This window comes from Zalophus californianus, chromosome X (genome assembly GCF_009762305.2).
Source record: "Zalophus californianus isolate mZalCal1 chromosome X, mZalCal1.pri.v2, whole genome shotgun sequence".
Lineage (NCBI taxonomy): Eukaryota > Metazoa > Chordata > Mammalia > Carnivora > Otariidae > Zalophus > Zalophus californianus.
In genome coordinates, this window is record NC_045612.1 from 88,193,411 (window position 1) to 88,216,952 (window position 23,542).

Sequence of the window (23,542 nt, forward strand, 5' to 3'; positions counted from 1 at the left end):
GGATTGTTTCAAAACCCTACTTTGACTTTGTTGGGCCTCCTGTATTTTTGTTTTCTGCGTCATTAATTTCTCCCCTTGATTTCATTATTTCTCTTCTTTGGGTTTTTTCTTTTATTCTTATTTTTAAATTCCTAAGTTGAATGCTTATCTCATTAATATTCAGTCACTTTTCTTTTATAATATAAGCATTAAGTTCATGAATTTTCCTCTAAGAACACTTTAGCTCCATGTAACAAATTTTGGTATGTAACATTTTCACTACAGTTTACTTCAAATGTTTTCTAATTTCTGTTGTGGTTTTCTCTCTGACCCCATAGTTATGTAGATATGAGATTCTAATTTTCCAAAAAGTTGAAGGGGCACCTGGGTGGCTCAGTCGTTAGGCATCTGCGTTCAGCTCAGGTCACGGTCCCAGGGTCTTGGGATCGAGTCCCGCATCTGGCTCCCCGCTCAGCAGAAAGCCTGCTTCTCCCTTTCCCAGTCCCCCTGCTTGTGTTCCCTCTCTCGCCATCTCTCTCTGTGTCAAATAAATAAAAAATCTGTTTTAAAAAGTTGAAAAAAATTTTTAAGATTTTATTTATTTATTTGAGAGAGAGAGAGAGGGAGGGAGCACAAGCAGAGGGAGGGGCAGGCAGAGGGAGGGGGAGAAGCAGGCTTCCCCACTGAGCCGGCAGCCCGATGCAGGGCTCAATCCCAGGACCCTGGGATCAAGACCGGAGCTGAAGGCAGACACTTAACCAACTGAGCCACCCAGGTGCCCCAAAAGTTGAAATTTTTGTTATTGATTTCTAAACTACACTCAGAGACTGTCATCTGAGTGATTATTAGGTGCAGAAATGGATGTCCCTTAAAGTGGATGGTATATATTGAACTTTAGGTAAATTATTTTCCAAAACTTTTGTAAAATTGGTACTCCCACCAGCAACATATAAAAGGGCTCACTCCGGGGTGCCTGGGTGGCTCAGTTGGTTTAACATCTGACTTGGGCTGGGGTCTTGATCTTGGGGTCACATCCCCCACTCGGGCTCCACACTAGGGGGGAGTCTGCTTCTCCCTCTCCCTCTGTCTCTTCCCCCCACACCCCCACCCCAGCTTGTTCTCGTGCTCTGTCGAATAAATAAAATCTTTAAAAATAGAAAAATAAATAAATAAAAAGTCTCACTCTAACATTCTCTCCCACACTGAATATTGCTGCTTTTTTTAATTTTCCCTATTCCGAGGGCCAAACAGAATGGTATCTGTTTTTACTTTGGTAAAGTAAATGGTATCTAGTATCTTGTTTTACTCTGATATGCATTTTTCTGGCAACTAGTGGTTGAGTATCTTTGCATATGTTTTTTTTTTTTTAAGATTTTTTTATTATTTATTTATTTGACAGAGAGAGAGACAGCGAGAGCAGGAACATAAGCAGGGGGAGTGGGAGAGGGAGAAGCAGGCTTCCCGCAGAGCAGGGAGCCCAATGTGGGACTCGATCCCAGGACCCTGGGATCATGACCTGAGCCGAAGGCAGACGCTTAACGACTGAGCCACCCAGGCGCCCCTCTTTGCATATGTTTTTTAAAGTTTTCATATCCTTTGCTCTTTTTTTCCTTTGGGTGGTTTGTCTTTCTAATTTGTGAATATTAACCTTCTGTCACTTATTGTGATTTTTCCCCTTTTATCTCTCTTTATATCTTGATTTTTGAAAGATGTTTTCACGTATAATTAGAAAAAATAATTATCTGATTAGAGATATCTGTCTTTGGTTCTGAGTCTTGTCTTGCTTAGTGAGTTCTCCCCACTTCATGCTTAAACAAATATATGCCTTAAGTTTAACATTTTTATTGTTTTAATTTTTAAAATTAAATTTCAGTCCAACTGGAATTTACTCTGATGTGTGGTGTGAGACGAGATCGAAGTTTGTATTTTCCGTTTGGATAGAAAATTTGCTGGTACCAATCAAATGAATACACTTTTCTAACTCAACTGCATGCCACTATTGTCACATAAATTTCCAAATGTATTGCTCTATTTCTGAGCTCTATTTTTCCTTCTGATATATGTATCTACTCCCTTTCAAAAAACTATGTTGACTTTTAGAAATACTTTTAATAACAAATAGGGCTAGCCCCTTCACTGTTCTTTTCCTTTCTTTTTTGGTTGTTTTCTTTAATATTCTTTAGCATTTATTCTTCCCTATGAATGTTAAAACCATCTTATTTTATTTCAGAACAACCATTAAAACTATGTATTTTATAGTTTTCTTCTTTTTTAAAAGATTTATTTATTTGAGAGAGTGTGCATGAGAGTGGAGGGAGGGGCAGAGGGAGAGAATCTCAAGCAGACTCCCCACTGAGCTCAGAGCCTGACTCAGGGCTTGATCTCACCACCCATGAGATCATGACCCAAAACCAAGAGTCAGAGGCTCAACTGACTGAGCCACCCAGGTGCCCCTATAGTTTTCTTCCTATAGACCCAGCACCTTTTTTTATAAAAAAAAAAAAAAATCGCATTCTTAGATATTTTACATTTGTTTTTGTCACCATGGTGAAAAGCATACTTTTTCTATTTCCAAAGGAAAAAAAATCTGTCAACTTTTATTTTCTTTTTTGTATTTTGTATTTCTTATCCAATGCAATGATCAGATTCTCTTGTGAATTCTAGTTGCTTTTTAGTCTCTTACTTTTCTTAGATAGAATATCATATTGCATCCAGTTAACAGTGATACTCTCTCTTCCTTCCAAATATTTATTCTGATTACTTCATCTTCTCTTGCATTAGCTAGCACTTTTGGAAAAATGTTGAATGATACTTGATAGAGGGTATCCCTATTTTGTTGCTAATTTGAAAGTGAAATGTGTTCATTCATTCATTTATTCAACAAACATTTATTGAGTACCTTCCCCTTGCCAAAAGACTGGGTTTGAAATCCTGCATGACCACTTACTAGCTACATGATCTTTTTTTTCTAACAGATTTATTGATATAATTCATCTACCATAAACTTATGGTAAACTACCGATTCAAAGCTTACAATTCAGTAGTTTTTAGTATATTCATGGAGTTGTGTAACCACCACCACGATCTAATTTTAGAACATTCTATAACCTCAGAAAGAAACATGGTACTCATTCCTCATTCCTATTCTGTATCCCCCTGCTGTAGGCAACCACTTACTGTCTCTGTAGATTTAACAATTCCAGGTTTTTATATAAATGGAATCATACAATATGTGGTCTTTTGTGACTCTTTTCTCTCACTTACCATAATGTTTTCAAGATTCATCCATGCATGCTATAGCATGTATCAGTCTTCATTCCTTTTTTATTACTGACTAACATTCTTCTGTAAGGATATACCACATTTTGTTTTTCCATTCATCAGTTGAGGGACATTTGGGCTTTTTCCACTTTTAACTACTATGAATAATGCTGCAATGAACATTTGTGTCCACGTTTTTGTGTGGACATCTATTTTCATTTCTCTTGGGAGTGGAATTGCTAGATCATATGGTACCTCTATGTTTAACACTTTGAAGAACTGCCAAACAGTTTTTCGAAATGGCTGTGCCATTTTACATCCCACCAGGAATGTATGTAGGTTCCAATTAGTCACATCCCCACCAACACTTGTTACTGTCTTTTTTTAGTCTAGCCATCCTAGTGGGTGGGAAGTGGTATCTCATTGTGGTTTTGATTTCTATTTCTCTAATGACTAGTGATATTAAATATCTTTTCATGTATGCAATGGACTGAATATTTAGGTTTCCCCCAAATTCCTATGTTGAAATCCTAATTCCCAATGTGATAGTATTAGAAGGTGAGGTCTCTGGGAGGTGATGAGGTCATGAAGGTGGAGCCCTCATGAATGGGATTAGTACCCTTATAAAAGAAACCCCAGAGAGTCCTTTTCCCCTTTTTGCCATGCAGCAAGAAGATGGCCATCTATGAACCAAGAAGCAGGTTCTCCCCAGACACCAAATCTGCTGGTGCTTTGATCTTGGACTTCTCAGCCTCCAGCACCGTGAGAAAGAAATGTTTTTTGTTTAAGCCACCCAGTCTGTGGTAGTTCGTTATAGCAGCCCGAACTCACTGACGATGTGCTTATTGGCCATTTGTGTATCTTCTTTGGAGGGATATCAGTTTAAATCCTTTGCCTATTATTAATTGAGTGATTTGATTTTTTATTATTGAGTTGTAAGTATTCTTGATATGTTCTGGATACCAGTCCCTTGTCAGATATGTGATTTGCATTTATTTTCTCCCATTTTGTGGGTATCTTTTCACTTTCTTGGTGGTTGACTTTGTAGCACAAAGGTTTGTGATTTTGATAAAGTCCAATTTATCTATTTTTTTCTTTTGTTTCTTGTGCTTTTGATGTTATAAGCTTTTCTTTCCCCACAGACTTATATTGACACACTTATCTAAAATCAGTTGACTGTAGGAGCCCTAGCTGGCTCAGTCAGTTAAACGTCTGACTCTTGATTTCGGCTTAGGTCGTGATCTCAGGGTCATGGGATCAAGCCCTGCATCAAGGCTCCTCGCTCAGCAGGGTGTCCGCTTGTCCCTTGCCCTCTGCCTCCCGCCCCCACCTCCCACCCCCGCTCATGCTCTCTCTCTTGCTCTCAAATAAAGAAAAATCTTTAAAATGGTAAATTATAATTATTTTCTTCTCTCTGATTAGTAGTCTTAACAGATTTCTACATTCGGGGGGATTGATTTTGGTAGTTTATGTTTGCTGGGGATTTTATATTCTCATAGAGCTGCATGTAATGCTTAGTTAAATTATTTTGTTCACTCCCACTTTATTCTTCTTTGTTAAGACTGCTTTAGCTATTCTAAGAGCTGTGTCTTTCCATATAAATTCTAGAATATGCTTGTCTATGGATGTTGAATATATTCTCATGTACTTATTTGCCCTCCATATGTCCTCTTTGGTGAAATGTCTCTTCGTGTCTTTCGCCCATTTTCTAATTGGATTGTTTGTTTCTTCAATGTTGATTTTTGAGAGTTCTTTATATGTTATACTTATGAGTCTTTGTCAGATACTTTCTCACAGCCTGTAGCTTTTCATTTCATCCTCCTGACAGCATCTTTCGCAGAGCTACAGTTTTTAATCTGTTGAAGTCGAATATATGTATTTTTCTTTTATTGATCATGTTTCTGGTGTCATATCTAAGAACTTTTACTAAGCCCTAAGTCCTGATGATTTTCTCTCACGTAGTCTTCTAATGGTTTTATAGTTTTACATTTTACATTTGAATCTAAGATCCATTTTAGGTTAATTTTTTATGAACTGTGACACTTAGATTGAGATTCATTTTGTTTTTTCCTTATGAATGATACAGTTACTCCAGCACCATTTCTTGAAAAGACTCTCCTTCATCCATTGAATAGTTTTTGCACCTTTGTAAAAAAAATTAGTTGGCTGTACTTGTGTGGGGCTATTTCTGGGCCCTCTCTTCTGTTTCATTGATCTATGTGTCCATCCCTTCATCAGTACCACATTGTCTTGATTCCTGTAGTTAAATAAAAAGCCTTGAAAACAGGTAGATTGATTTCTCCCATTTCATTCTTTGTCAGAATTGTTTTTAGCTATTGTAGATCCTTTGTCCTTCCACATAAATTTAGGAATAATTTTGCCTATATCTACAAAAAAATCTCTTGCTGAGATTTTAATAGGAATTATATTAAGTTCTGTATATCAACTTGTGAAGAATTGATATTTTTACTATGTTGAGGCTACCCAACCATAAAGACAGTCTCTATCTCCATTTATTTAGATCTTTTTGACTTCTTTCATCAACAGTCTCTAGTTTTCAGTACGCAAGGCTTGTACATGTTTTGTTACATTTACACCTAAATATTTCACTTCTGAGTGATGTAAAGTATTATGTTTTTAATTTGTTTTGTCATGTTCATTTGTAGTATATAAAATGATTTTTGGTGTGTATTGTTCTTGTGTCCCGTAACCTTGCTGGAGTCACTTATTACTTCTAGAAGTTTTTGTTTTTTTTTAAGATTTTATTTATTTATTTGAGAGAGAGAGTGAGCAAGAGAGAGAGAGCACAAGCTGGGGGAAAGGTAGAGGGAGAGAGAGAAGCAGGCTTCCCGCTGAGAGTCCGATGTGGGGCTCGATCCCAGAACCCTGGGATCATGACCTGAGCTGAAGGCAGACGCTTAACCGACTGAGCCATCCAGGCACCTTTCCTTCTGGAAGTTTTTGTGTAGGGTCCTAGGGATTTTCTATCTGGACCATCATGTTATTTGCAAGTAGGGTCAGTTTTATTTCTTCCCTTTCAATCTCTATGACTTTTGTTCTTTTTTATTGCCTCACTGCACTGGCTAGAATTTTCATTATTATATTGAGTAAGAGTGGTGATAGTCGACATCCTTGTGTTGTTCCTGATATTAGGGGGCAAACATTCAGTCTCTCACTATTAAGTATGATGTTAGTTATAGTTTTTGTGTCGATCTTATTTTTAGCAAGTTGACAAAGTTAACCTTTATTCCAGGTTTTCTAAGAGGTTTTTTTAAAATCATGAATGGGTGTTGGATTTTGTCAAAACCTTTCTCTCCATCAATTGATATGATCATGTGATTTTTTTTCTTCTGTGGCCTGTTAATATGGTAGATTACAGTGATTTATTTTCAAATATTGAACTAGTCTTGCATTCCTGGAATAAGCCCCACTTGGTCATGGTGTGTAATTCTCTTTGTATATTGTTGAATTATATTTGCTAATATTTTGTTAAGAATTTTTGCATCTATGCTCATGAAGGATATTGGTCTATAGGTTCTTTTATACTTGTTTTGGTTAGGTAATAGAATAATTCATCAAGAAACATACTATTTTCAAATACAGGTGATGACAAAATATGCAAAATTTGCTATGCAAACCGTGTATAAACGTGGGAAAACATTAGCACATCAATGATGTATTTTTTGTACTCTTTGTCTACTTTTGGTATCAGACTTTAGGGAATGAGTTAGCAAGAATTCCCTTTTCATTTTCTGGAAGAGATAGTGTGGGATTGGTGTTAATTCTTCTTGAGAAGTTGGTGGAAGTCTCCAGTGAAACCATTTGGCCTAGAGATTTATATTTCAAGAGTTGTCTTTTAAATTGCAAATTGAATTTCCTCCATAGTTATGAGACTATTCAAATGAACTATTTCATATTGGAAGAATTTTGGTCGTTTGTACTTTTTGAGGAATTGGTCCATTTCATCTAAGTTGTCAAATTTATTATTGTATTCCTTTATTATTCTTTTGATGATGTCTGCAGGGTCTATAGTGATATCCCCTGTTTCATTCCCGATATTAATTATTTGTGTCTTTGATTTTTTCTTTGTCAATATTACTAGAGGCTTGTTTATTTTATTACTCTTTTTGGAATACCAGCCCTTTGTTTCATTGGTTTTTTTCTGCTGTTTTTCTGTTTTCAATTTCATTGATTTCTTTTTTAAAAAGATTTTATTTATTTATTAGAGAGAGAGAGAGCACAAGCACGGGGAGGAGCAGAGGGAGAGGGAGAAGCAGGCTCCCCACTGAGTGGGGAGCCCAACGCGGGGCTCGATCACAGGACCCCGGGATCATGACCGGAGCTGAAGGCAGATGCTTAACTGACTGAGCCACTCAGGTGCCCCCAATTTCATTGATTTCTGCTCCTACTTTTATTATTTCCTTTTTTCTGCTGGCTTTGGATTTATTTTGTTCTTCTTTTCTAATTTCTTTTTTTTTTATATTTTATTTTTAAGTAATCTCTACAACCAACGTGGGGCTCAGATTTACAATCCTGAGATCAAGAGTCACATGCTCCACTGACTGAGCCAGCCAGGCGTCCCTTCTTTTCTAATTTCTTGAGACGAGAGTTTAGATAATTGATTTGAGGCTTTTTCTCTTTCACTTGTAAACATTTAGTGCCATAAATTTTCCTTATAGCACTGCTTTAGTTTATGGAGCAAAGTATTATGCACTGGTTATCAAATCCCAGGGGACCACTCCAAACACTTCTGCCCGCTGCATCTTGGTATCAGAGTCACCAACGAAAACACAACACAGTGAAACACTGAATGGAACAATGCTTTACTTGCATAGAGAAGAGACAGAGCAAGATCAGCATCAGTAGTATGTATCCTTTCCTCATAGCTAGCGGGTCCCCTGGCAGTCAAATGGCAAGTAAGCATAGGAAAAGATCCTTCACTCCATTAGTTAGCAAAGAAATATAAATTAAACTGAACTAAGATACTATTCACACCCCTCTCATATTGCAGTGGAAGGACCCACCCACTCCCCCATGGAGTCTGAAATACTGAAAGCTAGGGGCATGCCTAAGAGCCACTGAAGTACAAACTTCTACAGAACAAAATAACACACACTGAGTTCAACATAGGGAAAGATATTCCTACACAAGGCAATAACCCAGCACAGGCTGTGTGGGCTCTTTGTCTCTTGGTAAGGAAGTGTTCCAGGCCCAAGGTCCATTCTTATATGGTCAAGGAGGGGCTAAAGGATTGACTGTATCCTACAAATATTGATATGTTGTATTTTAATTTTTATTCAGTTCAGTGTATTTTTTTAATTTCCCTTGAGACTTCCTCTTTGAGCTATGGATTATTTAGAAGTATGTTGCTTAGGGTGCCTGGGTGGCTCAGTTGGTTAAGCGACTGCCTTCAGCTCAGGTCATGATCCTGGAGTCCTGGGATCTAGTCTCACATCGGGCTCCCTGCCTAGCAGGGAGTCTGCTTCTCCCTCTGACCCTCACCCCTCTCATTCTCTCTCTCTGTCATTCTCTCTCTCTCAAAAATAAATAAAATTAATAAAAAAATTTAAAAAAAAAGAAGTATGTTGCTTAGGGGCACCTGGGTGGCTGTCGTTAAGTGTCTGCCTTCAGCTCAGGTCATGATCCCTGGGATCGAGCCCTGCATTAGGCTCCCTGCTCAGCAGGAAGCCTGCTTCTCCCTCTCCCCCATCTTGTGTTCCCTCTCTCACTGTCTCTCTCTCTGTCAAATAAATAAATAAAATCTTAAAAAAAAAAAGTATGTTGCTTAGTTTCTAAGTGTTTGGGAATTTTCCTGTTACCTCTTTGTTTTGATTACTAGTTTCATTCCATTGTGGTCAGAGAACATACTATGTATGATTTTAATTCTTTTACATTTGCTGAGATTTGTTATATGATCTAGGATATGGTCTATGTGACATATTTTCTGTGGGCACTTAAAAAGAATGTGTATTCTGGGGCGCCTGGGTGGCTCAGTTGGTTAAGCGACTGCCTTTGGCTCAGGTCATGATCCCGGAGTCCCGGGATCAAGTCCCACATCGGGCTCCCTGCTTGGTGGGGAGTCTGCTTCTCCCTCTGACCCTCTTCCCTCTTGTGCTCTCTATCTCTCATTCTCTCTCTCTCTCAAATAAATAAATAAATAATCTTTTAAAAAAAAGAATGTGTATTCTGTTACTGTTGCATGGAAAGTTCTATAAATGTTGCATAGATCCTGTTGGCTAATGATGTTCATGAATTCTTTTATAACCTTGTTGATTTTCTGTCTGATTGTTCTTTCAGTTGTTGAAGGAAAGGTATTGAAGTCTCCAACTATAATTGTGATTTTGCCTATTTCTCCTTTCAGTTTTATTAAGACTTTCTTCATATATTTTGCAGTTCTATTGCATGGTGCATACACATTTAAAATTGCTATGTTTTCTTGGTGGACTGACCCTTTTATCATTATGTAATGTCCCTGTCTGTCCCTGGTAATTTTCTTTACTCTGAAGTCTACTCTATCCAATATTAATAAATCCATTTCTGCTTCCTTTTAATCAATGTTTGCATGATATATCTTTTCCATCCTTTTACTTTCGACCTACATATATCATTATATTTGAAACACATTTCTTGTAGACAGTATATAGCTGGGTCATGATTTTTGAAATAGAACCTACTAATTTCTGTCTACAGTTGGTGCATTTATACCATTTGCACTTTATGTAATTATTTAAATGTTAAGGTTTAAGTCTGTCATATTTTGTGTTTGCTGTCTATTCTCTCTGTTTTTGTTTCTCTTGCTCTTTCTCTCCCTCTCTCTCTGTCTCTCTCTCTTTCTCTCTCCTTGCCCTTCTTTGGGGGGTATTTGGACATTTTAAAGAATTCCGTTTGATAATCTAGTGTTTTCAGGGGGATCTCTTTATATAGCTTTTTTAAACCGGATATCCTATGTATCATGTAATATATACACAACTTATCAGAGTCCACTGGCATCATTTTACCACTTGCAGGGAAGTGTGGAAACCTTACTTACCTCATGTCCCTTTATCCTCCCCTATTTATAATATAATTGTCTTAAATATTTCCTTTACATGCATTGAGCACATTAGATGGTGTTATAATTTTCACTTCAACTGTCAAACATAATTTAGAAAACTGAGGAGAAGGAAAGCATATTATATTTACCTATATTTTTGCTTTTCCCATGTTCTTTCTTCCTTACTGATGTTCCAAAATTCCTTCTTTTATCATTGCGTTTCTGGTTAGAGAAATTCCTGTAGCCATTCTTTTATGGTAGGTCTTCTGGTAACAAATTCTTAGTTTCCTTCATCTGAAAATGTCTTGACAGCTCTTTGATTCCTGAAGGATATTTTCTATGGGTATAGGATTCTAGGCTAACAGTTCTTTTCTTTCAGCACTTAAAAAATGTTGTGCTATGTCCTTCTGGTCATAGTGGCATTTTCTTCCAATAGAAGGCTGTTTTGTCTACATTGAAATTCTGATGGTTAGTGTAACCACCTTCATTAATTATCTTAGCTGAATCTTCTGGAAAATTTGCTGCAGCTTCCATACCAGCACTTGCAGCTTCACTTTACACTTTTATGTTATAAAGATGGCTTCTTTCCTTAAAATTCATGAACCAACAGGGCGCCTGGGTGCTCAGTCGGTTAAGTGTCTGCCTTTGGCTCAGGTCATGATCTCAGGGTCCTGGGATTGGGCCCCCGCATCGGACTCCCTGCTCAGTGGGGAGTCTGCTTCTCCTTCTGTCTCCTCCCCCGCTCATGCTCTCTCTCTCTCTCTCAAATGAATAAATACAATCTTTTTTAAAAAATTTGTGAACCAACCTCTGCTAGCTTCAAACTTCTTCTGTAGCTTCCTCACCTCTCTCAGCCTTCAGAGAACTAAAGAGAATTAGGGTCTTGATCTGGATTAGGCTTTGGTTTAAGGGATTGTTGTGGCTGGTTATATGGATGTGGTTTGTGGCATCCCAAAACAATTACAATAGTAACATCAAAGATCACTGGCCACAGGTCACCATAATAAATATAATATTAATGAAAAAGTTTAAAATATTACAAGGATTACCAAAATGTGACACAGAGACATGAAGTGAGCAGATGCTATTGGAAAAATGGCGCTGATAGACTTACTTGACAGAGTTGCCATGAACCTTTAATTTGTAAAAACTTCACTATCTGGGACACACAGTAAAATGAGGTATGCCTATATTTCTTTGCTGAGATTTTCTGTTGTCTCATTTGTGTTAAGCATTTTTCATAATTGGCCAGTGAAGCATGTTTATGATGGCTGCTCTAAAATCCTTGCCAGATGGGGCACCTGGGTGGTTCAGTCAGTTGGGCGTCAGACTCTTGATTTTGGCTGGGGTCATGATTTCAGGGTCGTGTGATTGAACTCCACATTCGGCGGAGAGTCTGCTTGGGATTCTCTCTCCCTCTCCCTCTGCCCCTCCCCCCTCAAATAAATAATCTTTAAAATAAAATAAAATTATATTATATTAAAAAAAATAAAATCCTTGTCAGATAATTCCAGCATCTGTGTTATTTCAGTGTTGGGATCTGCTCAGTGTCTTTTCTCATTCGAGTTGAGATTTTCCTGGTTCTTGGTATGACATCTAATTTTTCATTATGTTCAGGATATTTGGGTATTATATTAAGAGGCTCTGGAATTTATTTAACTCTACTGTTTTAACAGGCCTTCCTTGACAGAGCTCCGTTTGGTAAAGGGAGATGTCACCTCATTCATGACTGCTAGGTAGGGATGGAAGTCCAGGTTCTCCACTTGGCCTCTTGGGGGGGGGGGGGGCTCCTTTTTTTTTTTAATGGCAGGGGGAGGAGCTGAGGGAGAGGGAGAGAGAGAATCTTAAGCAGGCTCCACACCCATCTTGGAGCCTGTCATGGGGTTCGATCCCACAACCCTGAGATCATGACCTGAGCTGAAATCAAGAGTCAGATACTTAACCGGTTGAGCTACCCAGGTGCCCCGGGGTGGGCTCCTTTTTATTGCCTAGTGGGGGTAGGAGTTCATGCTTCTCACTAGGCCTCTGCTGATACCACCCTGACTGGGAGGGAGCTGGGTACCTTGTCACTGCTTCCCATTTGATGTCCACTGACACTGTTGGCAGAAGTGCCCTTGTTACTGCTGAGCCCTAGTAGGAGCGCCAACAGCCCTCCTCTGACATCACTCAGTGGAGAGGAGGAAGGACACCTCTGGGTGAGGATGGAAGCCCAGACTCCCCACATTGTCTCCACTGTCACCAAAGGGTGGGCGAGGAGGAGGCAGGTGTTACTGTCCAGCAAGGAAGAAAGCTCCAGCACCCTAATGGACTTTCTCTGATACCACCTGGGCAGGGGGCAGGGGGTGAGGGGCAGGGTGAGGGGTTGAGGGTGCCTTCTTATAGTTTGTCAAGGGTGGAAGTCTAGGCTCTCCACCTGGCCTTTGCTCTTAGTAATGGTGGTAGGACCCCAGTGTTTTTGTGGTGTTTGGCCTGAGTAGAGCCATCATTGTCTGAAAGTTTTCTGTCTTGGTAGACTGCCTCTTGCCTGGTCCTTTGACTAGAGAGAACAGGCTTTTATTGGGGCAGTTTTTGTCTGCACCATTGGCCTTTCTAAGTTGCTGGTTTCTCCAGCACCAAGTCTAGGATATATGAGGCTAAAAGAAAACAGAGAACTCACTGCCATGTCATTTTTGGGGTCTCAGGATCCCTAGCCAATCTGCCCTCTTCACTCCACCTTTCAGAATCTTCCTATGTTGCTTTTTTTTAAGATTTTATTTACCTATCTGAGAGAGAGAGTGAGCAAGAGAGAGAGCACAAGGCAGGGGGAGAGGCAGAGGGAGAAGCAGACTCCCCACTGAGCAGGGAGCCTGATGCAGGGCTCGATCCCAGGATCCTGAGATCATGACCTGAGCTGAAGGCAGGTGCTTAACTGACTGAACCACCCAGGCGCCCCTCTTCCTATGTTTTATATATAATGTCCACACTTTTTAGTTGTTTATTTAGCAGAAAGAATAGGTAAACTAATATCTACTCCATCTCCAGAAGAGGAAGTCTCCATAATTATGATTTTGAAGATTTCATGTGGTTTCATGCATTTGTGCTGGTTTTATTTGTATATATTGAATGGCCCTAAAGATTTATGCAAAGGTTTATGTACTTTTTATTGTATATTTTATTATTAAAAATGGACCCCTTTGTTAATCTATTGAGCACTTTGGACTTAATTTCCACTCAATAATTTATTTCTAGATCTGCTTTCAATTTCTTACATTTGTCTGGTATATTGTATATTTTTAAAATCTTTATTTAATTATGACATAATGTAAGAAACTGCACAGATTATGCATTTAGCTTGATGATTTTTTAACAGACTGAGTGAACATGCACAACCACCACCTAGATTTAGAAATAGAACATCACTAGCACCCAAGAAATACCCCCTTGTGTTCCTTTCCAATCACTAACCTCCTCCCAAGGGGTACCAACAGCCTGACTTCTAACAGCATAGATTAGTTTGACATGTTTTTGAAATTAATATAAACATAATCATACAGTATTGATTCATTGCTCTTTTGGGTCTGGCTTCATTGGCCAATGTAATATTCATGAGATGAGATTCATGCCTGTTGTGCATAGTAATTTGTTCATTCTTGTTACTGTATAGTACTTCCTTGTATGAATATAGGACAACTTGTTTATCCATTCTGAAGTTGATGGGCATCTGCATAATTTTCAGTTTTGAATAAAGCCACTCTGAACATCATCTTACTAGTCTTTCAGTCAACATATGCTCACATTTCTCCTGAGTATATTCCTAGAAGTAGAAGAGCTGGGTCACAGGCTATTGCATGTGTTCAGCTTTCATAGATAACACCACACAGTTTTACAAAGTGTTTGTACTATTGTATGCTCCTCAAAAACAATTTATGAGTTTCCATTGTTCATATCCTCACCAACTCTCTTGGTTATTTTCCATCTTTTCCATTTTTAGCCATTTCTGGTGGGTATGAAGGAGTATCTGATTGTAGTTTAATTTATATTTCCTTGCTAACTAATGAAGTTGAGCATCTTTTCCTATGCATATTTGCCACTTGGCATATCTTCTTTGGGAAGTGCCTGTTCCCTTCTCTCTTTTCCTATTGCTCCTATTGATTTCTAAGAATTCTTGATATATTTGAGATATGAGTTGTTTGTCAGATACCAGTATTACAGTCATCTTTTCCCACTGTGGGATTTGCCTTTTCACTCTTTTTTTTTTAAAGATTTTATTTATTTATCCGGGGGGGGAAGCACAAGCAGGGGGAGCAGCAGAGGGAGAAGCAGGATCCCTGCTGAGCAAGGAGCCTGGTGTGGGACTCGATCCCAGGACCCTGGGATCATGACCTGAGCCGAAGGCAGACACTTCACCAGCTGAGCCACCCAGGCGTCCCTTGCCTTTTCACTCTTAATTTTGTCTTCTGATGAGCCAAGGTCTTTAATTTTAGTGTGGTCCAATTTAATAACCTTTTATTCTACCAGATATCAAAACTTGATATGAAGCACATTAATTAAGACACTATAGTAGTGGTCCACAAACAGACAAATAGACCAATCAAAACCCAGAGTCCAGGAATGAACCTCCACATAGACGGTTGCAAAGCAACACTGCAGAGCAGTGGAGAAAGGACAGTCTTTTCAATAAGCCATGCTGGATCACCTTGATATCCATATGGAAGAAATGAATCTTTTTTTAAACAAAGATTTTATTTATTTATTTATTTGACAGAGAGAGAGCGTGCACAAGCAGGGGGAGGAGCAGGGGGAGAGGGAGAATTAGACTCCCCACTGAACAGGGAGCTCAACTTGGCCTGGGGCTTGATCCCAGGACCCCAGGATCATGACCTGAGCCAAAGGCAGATGCTTGACTGAGTCACCCAGGCGCCCTGGAAGAAATGAATCTTGACCCTAACACTTACCACACACCACAATCCTTCCCAAGAAGGTTATAAATCTAAACATAAAAGATAGAACAATACAAATTTAGAAGAAAACATTAAACATCTTTATGACCCTGAGGTAGGCAAGGTTTTCCTAACTAAGACACAACGAGTGCCAACCATTACAGAAAGAATGATAAATAGCATGGCATGTTTCTGTCCAATGCTTCATTTCACATCTTTGTCTTTTTGTTTTAGATATGTGGCACCTGTGTATTGTTTTTGTGAACCAATCCCATTGTCTTTATCTTTTATGGCAGGATTCAGCTCATTCAATTTAGTTGAATTATAACATACTAAATTTTGTGCCTTCTATTATTTTATGTTTACTATTTATTTTATTTGGTTGATATTTCCACTCTTTCCCTTTTCCTATTTTTGCTGGTTTGGTCACATTTCTCATTCCCCTCTGGGTTCTTATTATCTTGGAATTCTGATAGTTTGGGATTTTGATTATATTTATCAATTTCTGCTAGTAGTTGCCTTCACCTTCCTTAGAAATATAATTGTCTATATTTTCTCTATTACTAGATCCAATAATGTTATAATCGTATTTGGATCTAGGAATAGAGGTGCATAATTTGCCTTCTCCTCATTTTACTCAGTAGATTTTCCAGGGTCTTTTAAATTTTCCACTTAGTAGTAATCTTATTTATTCCATATGCCTAGTTATGTTATTTTTCTTTATTCAGATATAACTGTATATTACAAGAATCATTTCTGAAGACTGCTTTCCTCTGATTTTTGAGGTTTCTGTTACTATTCAATTTATAATTGCTTAGACTATTCCCTTGAGTATTCTCCTGAGCTAGGAATGGTGGCATTTAATGTTATAAATGTTTTTATGGCTAAAATTGTCTTTTCCTCTGACAGAAGAATAGTATCAAGCTAGGATGGGTTTAAAATTCTCGGATCTCAGCTCCTTTCTCTCAGTAATTTGCAGATATTTTCTTCTAATATGATTCCTATCACTGCAAACAAAAAGTCTAGTGCCATTGTGAGCCCTTTCCATTTTAAATAACGTGTTGTTTCTGCCTGGAAGTGTTGTAGGTTTCCTTTTTGTCCTCTAAATTCAATGCCACATCAGGTTTGGGGTTGATTTGGTTCCTCTGGGAGTCAAGGATTGGGGGGATTTCTATGGGGAAGAATCAATGAGGTAGGGTCCAATAGGATTAGATAATCTAAAGCCTATAGCTACGATTCACATTGGGGCAGTGAGGTACAGTCTTGGGAAATTCTTGAGGTTTTATAAGAGTTGGGGATGTCAGTGTCTGAAGTCATTGATTAGCCCACAAGAGTTATTGATTGGAACACTGAGGTGGCAAATGATTGCTTGCAAGCCTGGGATTATAAATTTTTGGGAGTCAGTTTTGGTGGCCCTATGCGAGTCATTGATTGAGACTTGTGGATATTGGTAAATGCAGGGCTGTGTGAGTTAGTATGTGATGGACTATTATTGAAGGTATTATGGGAGTCACTAGTTCTATATATGGGCTGTGAGTTATGGGGTCCTATAGGAGGTCAGGTTTGGCCCCCAAAGGGCATTGAGTGGATCAGTGGTTGGTTTTCTATTGAGGGTGTATTGAGGGTGTTGGTGATTATTTGGGGAGCCTGTGGAAGCCAGTTGATGGTACCATCTGGGACACGGTTTTGTCAAGCAGTGTGGGTTACTGATTTAGGAGCCTGTACAGACATGCTAGTTTTCAGTGCCCAGATGGGAGTTGGGGGAGGGAGGCAATGAGTTTATGTTTTCATCTATGGCAGAAGAAGGCGAGCTCTCTAAGTTGCCCAGAACATACACTGAATTATACAGAAGCTCAGTTTATGCACATGTGGCACCCCTAGCCAGAGCACTTTAAGAGCAGCAAGGAAATGGAAATAATGTTTTTTGTGACCTGCCATATACAGAATACCATATGGCATAGTAGTGAAGAAAATGTACCCTGGAGCCAGGCATACCTGGGTTTGAGTCCCTGTCCTTCCCCCTAATCTGAGTGATCTTGGGGCAAATTTCTTAATATCTCTGAACATCTCTATCTGATGATAAATGGGAATAATACTAATAGAATACCTAGTTCACAGGATGAGTTTGAAATTTAAATGAGGTACCTGCCTTGCACCTTATAATAATAGCAATATTTAATATCAATGTAATATGTTCCAGGTGCCAAGTAGGAATGATTGCTTTGGAGGCATCATATCGTATCATTTAATTCTAACAACCCTATGAGACAGGTGTTTTCTTTTTTCTTTTCTTTTCTTTTCTTTCTTTTTTTTTTTTTTTTTGAGACAGGTGTTTTCATCCTCAGTTTTAAGATGAAGAAACTCAGACTAAAGTGACTTCCCCCAGACTCTAGCTAGAAAGTAGAAGATCTGGAATTCAAACCCTCATTCATTTTATACCAAGTTTTATGAGTATTTTTTTCACATTATACGCTAACATTTGGTGTTGGTTTTACTGAACTTCTCTTTTTCACAGTATCCAGCACAGGGAGCTGCTCCCTTGGTGCCCCCAGGAAGCATTTTGTGGGGTGAATGGTGACTGACCACGTGCACACTGGCTCTCCAGGGTTTCTTGGAGTCTCTGTGGAGCCCCTGGGCCAGACCCCGAAGCAGAGTCTGTAGGACCTACCTCCTGGCCCCAGCAGCCCTGATTGAGTCCCCGGCTGCCCGGCTGGCTTCGAGCTCCTGGGAAGAGCAGAGTCATCAGCAAGAGAGCCCTTGAGCTGAGGCCCAGCGGGAACATGCCAGCTAACCGGAGTTCTCCCCAGTGGCCCTCGGTCCTGGCTGCAGAGGGATGTGTCAACTTGTGTGAGGTGAGGAGGGAGAGGACTCCAGGGGCAGGAATTCGCTCAGTGAGGAGACAGCCCTGACCTGTCACCAGGGCCTCAGGGGAGGGGCAGGTGGGTCACAGAAGTGGCAGATTCCAGGCTCCCAGGTCACCATCCTCCTGCTGTGTGAGTACCACGTGGCTGATGTCCCACATCCAGAGCCCTGTGTGTTTCAGTGGACATGTGATGGAGGAAAGGTGGGATGGGAGGGTCACCCCACATCTGGGGTCCTAGCCAGGGAGACGCTACCCCCGACCCCCAGCATAGGCCCTGCACTCTCCATTGGCTCTTTGCAGTTGCTCAGTGGATCACCCCCTGCCCCCAGCCTCCTTTCCCCCTTGTCTCTGGGGATTTGCTGCTTCCTCCTCTATCCTGATCTAGGGCAGAAAAATCCCTTTTCTCTGGAACTGAGAGGATGGCAGGGTAATAGGGCAACAACAGTCTCCAGGGTCCTTCTGGTTCTTCCTCCTCCTTTCAAAGGTGATAAAATGCCCTGAGAAGGGACATGACTTGCCCAGGCCTCTTGGATTGTGAGTAACAGTGTTGGACTGGAACCAGGTCTCCTGAATGTGTCCTCCACCCTCACCACACCACAGCCAAGACCAAGTTGCCCCCTAAAAGTTCCCTTTGAGCACCTGCATGGCTCAGTCTATTGGGTGTCTGCCTTCAGCTCAAGTCATGATCTCCAGGTCCTTGGATAGAGCCCTGAACCTGCTTCTCCCTCTCCCTCTGCCCCCCTCCCCGGCTGGTGTTCCTTCTCTCTCTCTTTCAAATAAATAAATAAAATCCTTAAAAAATAAAAAGAAAAATAAATAAAAATTCCCCTTGAGAATCTGTAAATAGGGGAAGATGATGAGAGAGCCAGACCCTGCCTGACAGCTCCCTTCTTCAAACCTTCCTGTGAATGCTGTCACCTCTGGGGCAGGCTTCTTGTCACAGGGGCTCAGGGTCACATGGTCATTAGGATAATATTAAACTTTAAAAAATTATTTTGATTTTTATTATTTCATAATTTCATTATTTCACAATAAAATGTTAGAGAATGCAGGTAAACAAACAGAAGAGAATAAAACATTACTTGTAATTCCAGCATTACCCAAAGTTAACCATTGTTAACATTTAGGTATATTTCCTTTCAGTTGATTTTTCCTTTGTATGCACAAGTGTGCATATATGTGGGTATATGTGTGGGGCTGTGGGTGTGCATACATACCATACACATATACATTCTATAGCTCAAGTTTAAAAATGGAATCACAGTATTTGGTTGCCTCCGTTTTAATTTGACAGCTTAACATGATTTTCTAGGCATTAAATATTTTTTCTTCATATACACATAATGCACAGCATTATGTCCTTTGGATAAACTTGAATTAATTTAACCAATCCACTGTATGTGCATTTAGGGTGTTTCAGGTTTTCTGTTGGGATTAACACTGCTGTGGTAAAATTCCTGCACTTAAGTCTTTTTGTCCAAGTCACTGAAATTATGTTTGGGTCAAAGGTATAAAGGCATTGAATGGTAAACGAATTGCTGCCTAACCATAGTGCCCTTCCACCTATGGAAGTGTTTAGGCTCTGCTCCATCATATCAATCACAGACCCACAGTTTGAGGCCACAACAACATGATACTCCCCAGTCTTTCTGCAGGTGGCTCCTTGCCCAGCCAGTGTGTGGAAATTTCTAGACAAAAGATTCTGGGCTCTACAGGGCACATTTCTCCACTCATCTCTTCTTTCCCAACCACAGACCTCTGACCCTTTGCAAGAAGAGATGGAAATGACCAAGACCCTGTTGAGTGTTATTTATTCACTTATTTATTTGTCAGGTTTTTGGCTTTTTCATTAGATGTCAGGGAGCAGAGAATGGGCAGAGATACCGAAGAACCAAAAAAAAAAAAAAAAAAAAAAGTGTCCACAGCGGTAGGGAACAGCTGGCGGGACCAGGAAATAGTGGCTGAGGCTGAAAAATAGGCAGAAGGGTCAGTAAGAGAAAGAGGGATGAGGAACAGCTGATGGGACCATGGTGCACTTACTGGAGATGGAGGATAGCCAAGGGGCCCAGGGCGCAGAATGAGAGTGCAGTGGAACAGAGGAAATGGGAAACAGAAGCCCAGAAGCCAGGGGCAGCAGAGAGACCAAGACGTAGTCATCAGGGGCTAGAGAGGTGGAGAGAGGGAAAAGCCAGTGGGTCCAAGAACAATAAGAGGGATCCCAAAATAGGAGGAGGGACCAGAAGGTAGAGGGACCAGATAGCAGCCAGAGGGAGCAGGGACCATCCGGAGGGATGAGAAAACAGAAGATTTGGCCAAAATGGAAAGAGCAGATAGGTTTGGTGTTCTGGGCAAGAACCTGTGGGACAAGCAACTTCACAAGGCACCAGGGTTTAGGGGAGTCTGAGAAGATGGGGAAAGGTAGAGGTACCAGGGAACAAAAAAATAAGAAAGAATGGGAAGGGAGTGGATAGCAGCCAGAGGAAGCAGGGACCAGCTGCTGAGGCTATAAACAGGTGGGGGGGTGGGGAGGGGACAGACCCAGGGATAGTTGGAAAGACGGAGAAAGGCCTCCCAGGCTGAGGAGTAGCTGAGGACATCAGGAGCCACACAGAACAAGGAATAGTCTGAGGTTGGGGAACAGCAGAGGGAAGAACAAAACTGTACTGGGCACAGAGTGCTAACCAGAGGTCCCAAGGGCTAACCAGAGGACTAGGGAAGCACAAAGTGGGCATTAAAAGTTTATCTGGTGTTGGAGAGCAGCCTGACTGACCAGAGAACAGCTAGAGGGACTAGAGAACAGCTGGAAGGCATAGTATCCATTCCTGAAGCTAGTTAGCAGCCAGAGGGCCCCATGTAGCAGGCACTGGGGTTAAGGGCCAGTTGCAGGGGTGCCTGGGTGGCTCAGTCGTTAAGCATCTGCCTTCGGCTCAGGTCATGATCCCAGGGTCCTGGGATCGAGCCCCGCATTGGGCTCCCTGCTCAGCGGGAAGCATGCTTCTCCCTCTCCCACTTCCCCTGCTTGTGTTCCTGCTCTTGCTAACTCTCTCTCTCTCTCTCTCTCAAATAAATAAATAAAATCTTTAAAAGCGGGGGGGGGGCAGTTGCAGAAGCCAAGGAGAGGCTGAGGAACAACCAGAGTTCCCTGGAATAGGGTGACAGGGGTTTCCTGGGATGTGGGACTTCAGTGCTAAAATAGGGAAAGTCCTGGCAAACGAGACAGTTGGTCACCCTACCCAGGAAACAACCAGAGGAACCAGCAGATAGTCAGACATGATGTAAGTGATGGAGAAGGTGAAAGTACAAAATCAAGCATCATGGTGGAGTGCCCAGAACTGGTAGACTTTGGTGGTCAAGAGCCTAGACTAGGAGCTGGGTCGACCAGCTCTCCACAAAGTGTGCTGCTCCCCACCCCCTGGAAACCAGATGCAGGTGTGTCAAGTGAGGGTGTACTAGAAAGGCATTCCAGGTTTGCCCAAGGCACAGGAAAGAATTGGGACTAGAGAGCAGTCAGGGGACTCAAAGGGCAGTCAGTCTGTGTCCACTAGAAAGAATAAGAAAAGCTCATCAGGACCAGGGAACAGCCAAATGGACTAGTGCCCAATCAGAAGAATGGTGCCGCAGACTAAGGATCAGCTAGAGGGGAAACTGTCGAAGGAAATACAGGTCAGAGGCACCAGGGCTCCGTCTGAGCAGTCAAAGGGAAGAAGAAACGGGAGGCTTGGAACAGTTAGAGGAAGCCAGGGACAATCCGGAAAGAGACCAGGGGTACTCAAAAGGAGCAAGCAACATTTAGAGGGAAGAGTAAACAAGAGGGACCAGGGAAGGGTCCGATGGGGACTACGCAGAGGGAATAAGGACCAGCAGAGGGAGCAGCAGAGAGAAGTATGAGCTGGGAGTGGGCAGGGGAAGCAGGGAAAAGCCAGAGGCAGCTGCGGAGGGGTACGGAATGGAGAACAGTGAGAGGGAACAGCCAGAGGGAGCAGGAAAGACCAGAGCAGCCCCAGCCAAGGGCAAGCATAGAGAGAGGCTAGGTATCTGGCCTCTGGTGAGGGCACAGGGAGCCAAGAACTCGCTGCACACTTGCAGACAGCCTCGTAAGCACCACTGAAGCCCTTCTGCTAGGCTGGGACAGGGTGTAGAAGGGCAAGGTCGTATCACAGTGAGGCAAGCCCAGAAGTGGGGGGACTGAGCCCAGAGCCAGCTGCAGGATGGGCCAGAGCAGAGGGCCAGTGAGTGGTCAATTCTGGTAGCCCAGCACGGTCCCGGGGATGAGAGCACGTAGTGTGCTGGCTCAGAGGATCCTGAAGGGAGGGAGACAGGAGAGCCATGTGGGTCGCTGGAGAGCCATGAGGAGCTGGAGTGGGGATCCTCACCTAGGATGAGGAAGTCCTTGTAGGGGTCCTGGTGGTGGTAGGCACACATGCCATCCTTCGTGGTAGAAAAGGGATAGGAAATCAAACCTTTTCCTGTGTAGCAGGTGAGGCTGGAATCTGGGGGAGTCTATGTTAGCAACTTTCTACCCAGATTTCTAGCACCAAAATCCCCCTCCCAAAGCTTCTATTTTTTCAGGGAAAGGGATCAAAGAGGGGCATCTGTGGGCAGTGTACTTTGTAAATATTCATCTTGTGTGTCTGTTCATGCTGAGAATGCCTGTCATGGGCTGTGTACACTTTCCCTGGAAATGGGGCCTTAGTGACTCCCAGGGAGGGAGAGACTGATTGACAGTGGTCTTTTGTCCACCAGCTTGGGCCACTGGAGTTGTTAAAACGTTTAACAATGTCAAGTGGTAGAATGTTTTCATTCTTTCACACTGGTTGAAATAGCCACTCCTGCCCTGCCCCCTGAGGCTCCTCCCCGCTGTGTTACCCACACACCTGCCGGTGTCTCCTGGGGTGGCTGGCAAGCTGCTTGGGAGGTTGGGCAGGCAGAATGAGAGCTTCCCTCCAGCCTGACCCCAGGCCTCCCCCGGGTTGACTGCCCTTGGGGGATGAAGGAGGCACAGGTCAAGTGTGTTGCTAGGGGTTCAAGTGGAGGTCCTCCTCTCAGCAACCCTCGGGGCTGTGCTCAGGAGAGCTGGTGGGTGGCGAAGTGCTGGGCATGGCCCAGTGCTTGTGGAGCTGCCTCCAGGAGCTGCTGGTGGTGGAGAAGGTACTATGAGTTCCCTGCACGCTTGGTGCCCCCGAACATTCACTAACAAGGGGAGGGAGACCAGGCCTCCCAGAGGCCAAAGGGGCTTTCGGTGAATAAAGCTTCCTCATTTCCTCATAGTCAAATCATTAGGTCTTTTCTCTGATACGCAGCGCATTTTCTCTCTGGTTTAGGAAATCCTCAACCACCCCAAGGCCTAAACAAACATTCACCTAAATTTTCAACTAGGCGTTTCAAAGCTTTTGTTTTTTTTTTTTTTAAACTTTTGATCCTTTTGAAATAATTTTAAAATTAAAGAGAAGTTACAGAAACTGCACAAAGAACTATGTACCCCCTTCA

General features: G+C 41.7%; 1 protein-coding gene across 6 annotated transcripts in view; it reads left to right on the forward strand.

Annotated features, from left to right (window-relative positions):
* ZNF41 (zinc finger protein 41) overlaps window positions 1-23,542 on the forward strand; it is a 71,323-nt gene that overhangs the window by 32,516 nt on the left and 15,265 nt on the right. For 4 of the 6 annotated variants that reach the window (XM_035725793.1, XM_027607347.2, XM_035725792.1 and 1 more), the window contains exon 2: window positions 17,708-18,044. The exons of 1 other annotated variant lie outside the window; for it this stretch is intronic. In XM_035725793.1, coding sequence (XP_035581686.1) covers window positions 17,973-18,044 — 72 coding nt within the window. In that variant the 5' untranslated portion in view covers window positions 17,708-17,972. Of the gene's footprint in view, window positions 1-3,973; window positions 4,003-17,707; window positions 18,045-23,542 lie in introns of those variants that run through there. One more of the 6 variants, XM_035725794.1, reaches the window with a different exon arrangement.